Source organism: Micromys minutus (assembly GCF_963924665.1).
Source record: "Micromys minutus genome assembly, chromosome: 18".
In the NCBI taxonomy this organism is placed as follows: Eukaryota; Metazoa; Chordata; class Mammalia; order Rodentia; family Muridae; genus Micromys; species Micromys minutus.
Genome location: NC_137953.1, coordinates 17591657 through 17598446, shown reverse-complemented (window position 1 = coordinate 17598446; position 6790 = coordinate 17591657). Strand labels below are relative to the sequence as shown.

General features: G+C 41.0%; 1 protein-coding gene across 1 annotated transcript; it reads left to right on the top strand.

The window, feature by feature from the left end:
• Nucleotides 1-4735: 4735 nt before the first annotated feature.
• Nucleotides 4736-5317, top strand: LOC308432096 (transforming protein RhoA-like; the record flags this gene model as incomplete). The annotated part of the gene is made up of 1 exon (XM_080931817.1): nucleotides 4736-5317. One exon carries the CDS (start codon nucleotides 4736-4738, stop codon nucleotides 5315-5317), a length of 582 nt encoding a protein of 193 aa, XP_080787943.1.
• Between the last annotated feature and the right edge of the window lie 1473 nt (nucleotides 5318-6790).

Genomic DNA, 6790 nt, shown 5'->3' with positions numbered 1-6790 from the left:
TGTTAAGACATTTCTTATATCTTGTCTGACAATTGGACTTGGCACTGTTTAATCTCTGATGAATGGCTCATGTCTTTCTGTCAGACTCACGTAGCCTAATCTGTACATTACCAGACTCATGTTAAGAGTTTGCTAAAATAGAAATGTGCTACTGTACACCTCACATGAAGTATACCATCACTAAGTCTAGGACAGATACAAGTCTGGCACTATAGAGTTAGTACAAGATACTGCTCCGTGTAGCTCAATCAAATCCAATGTAACTGCTGTTGTACATTTGAAAGTCAAATAAATTCTTTAACAGTTATTCCAGGGAAAACTGTATGTTCTACTATCAGAATGTTAGGTAAGTTGTGCCCACTAATGCAATAGTGGTACAACTAATATTGATGTAACCCATGGCTTTCTGATTGGATTTGAAAGCTACTCTGCAGAAGGAAATCTATATCTGAGGTTATAAGTGTGATAAAAGTCTGTGGCTCTGAAGATCCTAGCAGAGAAGCTACTGCTATTTTATGATAAATAACTAAAATCTGCCTATCAAATTGCTTTCTAAATACTTACACTTACATCCATAGCTTATGATGATGTCATCTTTTGTCAGAGAAAAATGTTTTTACACTGGGTAATACTTACTGTAAAGACCCATAACTGGCAACCATGTTTAGAATAAGTGATTGTTGAGTTCTCAGCCCTAATCAATACGTCTAGATTATATACTCAAAGATACAGAAAACATCATGTTAAAGGGGGCAGAATAATGGCTAGAAGGAAGAAGTGGTACCAGGTCTTCACATGGCTCCAAGGCTGAATATTACTAGGGGAAGTGAAATTAAAGGGAGGAAGTGATAAAGACAGTCATACCCACAGAAAGGCTAGGGCCAGGTGAACTTGTCATTCTGATGGAGAATCTACAACATTCTAGAAACTCAGCATATTTATTGTATACATTTGAACAAAGAGGCAGGGTTTTTGCAAACAGCTGAATGGGAGACAAGGTTATTCCATATAGATCAACAAGGAGGAAGAGTTTATGGTATGTAGCTGGATCAAGGAGACAGGTTTCGCTAATCTCACTAGGAGCAGTCTTCATGGGGAATAAACTTTGATACATAAACACCCCAGAGGAGAAAGTGGTAGTGTTGAACTTTTTTCGCACAATATCAAGACTTACACTAGAATCAGAAGGAAAGCCTTTAACATTTCTGTGAGCTTAGCCCAGGGAAGACTTTTACATTTCCCCATAGGTATGATGCTTTGGAGTATCCTTGGCATGATCATGACCATGTCAACAGCACTTACTCAGGGCTTCCTACAGAGTGGGGTGTTGGAAACACTTTCTCTGTGGGCATAGCAAGGCTGTTGCTTTCTTGAACTGTGAGCATCTACATAATAGCTGTGGTGACTACCTTTGTGGCAACTTGACACAAGCTAGAGTTATTTGAGAGAAAGGGATCAAGAAGAATGCTTCTATAAGATGGGACTGTAGGCAAACCTGCAGAATATTTTCTTAGTTATTCATTTATGTGAGAGTGTCCAGCCCATTGTGAGAGGTAGCACTTCTGAGTTAGTATTCCTAGGTACTCTAGGAAAGCTGGCAGAGCAGGCCTTGAGGAGCAACACTGCCTCCAGGTTTCTGCCCTGACTTCTTTCACTGATAAACTATGATATGAAAATGTAAGTGAAACAAAACATTTCCTCCCAAAGCTGTTTTAGTAATGGTATTTCATCACAGCAATGGAAACCCCAACTAGGATATTACCTAAAGGAGAACTGCATAGGATTAGAACCATTAGCTTGCCACCAGTGGGGCAGGAAACGAGCTTATGAGGATCTGATCTTATAATTAATGGTTCACCAGTCTATACCCAGCCCCGAAAGCTGTACAGAGAGTTTGCTGTTATAGGAGGAACTTGTTTTCCTTCTGTAATATAGCTACTGGTGCTTCTGTAGCTGTGTAATAGCTCATGTTCCCATAGTAACCTCACATCCATACTTTGCAAGTTTCTGCACTTCAACTGACTGCTTAACCATCTTACACATGAGTAGAGTCATGTTTTTGTTTCTGTAGTGGTGCCCTTACTGGAGTAAGGGCTTCATGGCATGATTTGCTTCATGTTTCCCCATAAAAAGATGACAGAATAAATTGAAGACCTATACAGGAGTTAAGGGCTAGATAGCAAATTCTATCTTGGCTCCGAGTTAATTGCTAGGGTGCTTGCTAGATATTTTATTTAGAAACAGCTTAGTGTATTTAATAGACAACAGTCCAGATTACTTTCCATAGATAGTTTTCAAAAATGTCAGAAACCCACAGAATGTGACATACAATGTTATTTATCATATGTTGAGACATATCTGCTCCTAACAGCTCCCTTTTCATGGATTCAAAGAAAAAACTGAACATCTACTCCCAGGTGAGGTCAGAAATTGTGGCAATGTAGCCACTGAGCGGAAAACTGCCTCTTTCTTCTACAGACCTGTACTCTTTGTGAGAGACACAAGTTACAAGATGAGACAGCTTAGTTCTGCTGAGACAGAATAAGCTAGTTCTTAATAATTCCTGCTTCACGAGGTCTGTCGGATGATCCTGGGCCAAAGGCTGAAGGCTGATACTCCAGTGTGTTGCTAACAGGGACTGTATGGGTAGGCAGCTTTCTTTACGTGTCTCAGTTCTAGAAGCTGTGTTAGGCTTCCTTTGTTTTCAGTTAATATTAGTTGCTCTCGGATTTCTGATGGAGTTGAAGACTAATAGTCTCGCGGCCTACCCAGGCTGTTTAACATTGAGAAAACATATGAATTAGATAGCTTTCATATTATATGCAAGCCAGCCAAGAGAAAACATAGATTTTTAATCCTTTCTTAAGTTAGGATAGATAACAGAATATTCTATTTAATTGACAAAAATGATAGACTGGGTGTTAGGTGTACTTTGTACTTTGTAATTTACAGAATGGTGATAGTTGTACTCAGCATACATTTGGGAAAAAAAGTTCTTTTTTTGATTGGACAGAAAAGGTGAAATGTGGCAAGGACCTTCCCCTAATGAATAAAGATGTCGTGGGACCAATCACTGGACGAGGAGTAAGCAAGATTTCCAGGTTGGAGGGGGGAAGAGAGGAGGAGAAAAGAAACCAGAGAGCACTTGGAAGACAAGATGTAATAAACTAGAGGTCCTGGATAAGACGGCCAATCCGCCAAGATCCGCCATTGGAGAATTAAATTTAGTATGGCTTACTAATTAGAATGTTAATTGTTATGGCCACCAATTGAGTTTCCTGATGATTCTAAACTAGGATTGTGTGGTGACTCAACTGAGTTCCAGAGAAAGGTACAGTGGCAGGATGCACCAAGCCTGACAGGAATTTCAGATTAGTGGGGCAGTGACCTGCCATGGGAACTTAACAATTTGGGTGGAGAGGTTTCTGGAGCTCCAGGCCAGTGTCTGCAAAGGTGAGAACAGCCCACTGGTGCCATGTGGCCCACTGGTGCCATGTGGCCCACTGGTGCCCGGCATTGTGTGGCATGGTATATTCTTTTTTATTATTATTTAGCAAGAACATGGCACCAAAACAATAACATGAGAAGAAAGCACACATGGAAAACTTTGTCACTGGAATTGGCAATGATCTCTTGTATTGATATTGTTTCTGACATTGACACCAAAAGTCCAGGCGATCAAAGGAGCAATAGGCAAATGGAACTATATCAAAGTATAAATCTATACAGCAAAGGAATCAAAGAGAAACAGTAGTCTGACTATGGCATCAACACTAAACTATATATAAAGAGCTCTTACACTTAAACAATAATACAAAATATTCTAGCTAAGAAATGGGCAAAGATCTTGAGTCTCCAAGGAAGATATCCAAAGACTGATCAGCACATGAAAAGATCCTGTGTTACCAATCATGAGGAAATCGACACCACAGAGAGGTATAAGTCGTACTAATTAGGGTTGCTATCATCTAAAAGGAGAAGAAATAGGAAATCATAAGTCCCGATGATGTTAAAAAGTTAGAAATTACTGTACAGTAGAAAAAGTAATATATCCACCATGGATGACTTCATGAATATTCCTAATACCATGCAAAATAAAATTACTGCATGGCCCATGATTTCCCTTCATGGCATATAGCTATCTGATCCTATTTTCTTCTGTCAAAAGAAGAAACGATCATAAACTGTGAGTCAAGTGAATTTCACTCCAAGGATACAAGGACGGTTCAATATTTGCAAATCAATAAATGTGGCAAAGCATTTAAACCGATTTAAGAACAGAAACCACACAACAATCGCCAAAGGCCTTTGACGAAATTTAGCACGTTTTTATGAGCGGAATATCCTGAAGAAACCAGCGACAGAAAGGATGTGTTTTGAGAATTCCCATCAGGCCCACGTAGGTGAGATAGTTGCTTGATTTCAGGGCAGAAGATCTCTCACGCACATCCATGTTCAACTGTGAAAAACTGAGGGTATGTGGGGCTGGGAGGCTCGAGCCACGCTGGGCATTCAGGCGCATGCGTGTCCTGCCTCCCTTCACCACCGGCCTTCCAACACCTTCGTCTTCAGTTGGTTCTCTCTTGAGTCTGCCACCTCCTGCTGAGCTGGGCCTCAGAGGTGGTGGCTTAGAATAGGTGTCCTCTGCATTAATCGGTCTACCTGGGTGTAGTCTGAGAGCCTGTGGCCAGAGAAATCCCAGGTGCTTTGTACAGCAGTAGTAACATCCTAGGCAATGGCTGCCATCAGGAAGAAACTGGTGATCGTGGGAGATGGAGCTTGCGGAAAAACATGCTTGCTCATCGTCTTCAGCAAGGACCAGTTTCCTGAGGTTTACGTGCCCACAGTGTTTGAGAACTACGTCGCTGATATCGAAGTGGATGGAAAACAGGTGGAGCTGGCCCTGTGGGACACAGCTGGTCAAGAAGATTATGATCGCCTGAGGCCACTCTCGTATCCGGACACTGATGTCCTCTTGATATGTTTCTCCATTGGCAACCCTGATAGCTTCGGGAACGTCCCACATAAATGGATTCCAGAAGTCAAGCATTTCTGTCCCAACGTGCCTATCATCCTCGTCGGGAGCAAGAAGGATCTTCGTAATGATTTGCATACAGTACACGAGTTAGCCAAGAGGAAACAAGAGCCAGTGAGATTTGAACAAGGCCGAGATTTGGCGAACAGCATTGGCGCTTTCGAGTATGTGGAGTGTTCGGCAAAGACCAAAGATGGGGTGAGGAAGGTCTTTGAAAAGGCCACAAGGGCTGCTCTGCAAACGAATCGTGTGAAGAAAAAAACTACCTGCTTTGTCTTTTGAAGTCTTTGTGCAAACACAGCCCTGGTACAGTTAATTTTCAAGTGCTATTTACAAATGTTATTGTGTAACTGCTAGCCTTTTTGTTTATTTCTATGTCCGAGATTACAAATCAGAAGTCATCTTGCTACCAAAGTTTAGAAATCAACTGTGATTCCTAATGACATCCAGTCTGTCTGACCTGCCAGGGTCCTGACCCTTCTGTAACAACCCATTCTGCATTGCACCTGAAACAGTGGCACTAATTGAAGAATTTATTATCGCTGGAAAGAGACATGGTAACTTTCCCATTTACACTAATTGCTTTCTGACCCGCCCACCCTACCTACCATCTATGAGCTGAGAAGAACGCTGTTGAGTCGCCACTTGAGAGTTCGTTTCCTAACAAGTTAATTGTCATCTTCATTCTCTCTGAAATCTCTCTCCACGCAGCTGTGGTAGAGAAACAACAGCTCCATGGTTTCCCCTGAGTTACCTTATAGTTACTGTGCAAATTAGTGCTACTCAATGGATGTTACCAGAACTAAGATGATCTACCTCAGACTAGATGTACTATTTTGGGCATATTTGGATTCTCTGATACTGATATTTGTCATTCCTGCAGCAAGTACTCTGGTTGAAAGAAAGAATTTGCAAATAAAGTCATATGGAAAATTAATTTTGACAATTTTCATTCTTCCCTTTTTCTGATAAAAATACACCAAATATTCCCCCTTTGTAGCCTTTCTCATTTTGGTACCCATTCAGAACTTACACATTCAGAACTGGGCTTAGTCAATAGGAATCTGGTTTCATACCTAAGGCAATTAGTCTATGAAGATGGCATAGCCCCTCTCAACTGGTCTGCAGGGTCTTGGTCTAAGTCACAGTGCCTCTGTTCTCTACATATTCAAATTGCCTCCTAGAGAGCCACCTGTTCTTATGGATGGCTGGGGATGTGAGGTAGGCTCTTTCTCCCAGATGACTGGAGGTTTTTCTGTCTTAATTTTTCCACATTTAAAAAAAATGAATGCAGTTTTCTGAATGCATGTGTGTGAATATTTGCATATGTATGGAGGGGGCTGTGTATGGCAAACCTATAGTCAACATTACACTCAATACATTCTCCCTAAAATAGGAAGTGAGACATGGGGGTACATCTTTTCCATTCTTATTAAGCACAATATTTGAAGTCTTAGAGAAATAGACAAATGCAAAGATGAGAAAAGTATACAAATCAGAAAGGACTCACATTATCACTACTTCAGATCACATCCTTCGATACTTAAGAGGTCTGAATGGCTTCCAGAAAAATAATCATAGATTACTGAGCACTTCTAGTAAAGTAGCAGAACGTAAATCAAAACAAGATCAGTAGCTCCTTGTCACGAATGGCTCAGCATGGTAACTTTAGTAAAAAGCTAGATGTAGTGGTGAGCTTCTAAGGTGCCAGCATTGTTATGATGGTATAGGAGGAACAGACAGGAGAATATGCCA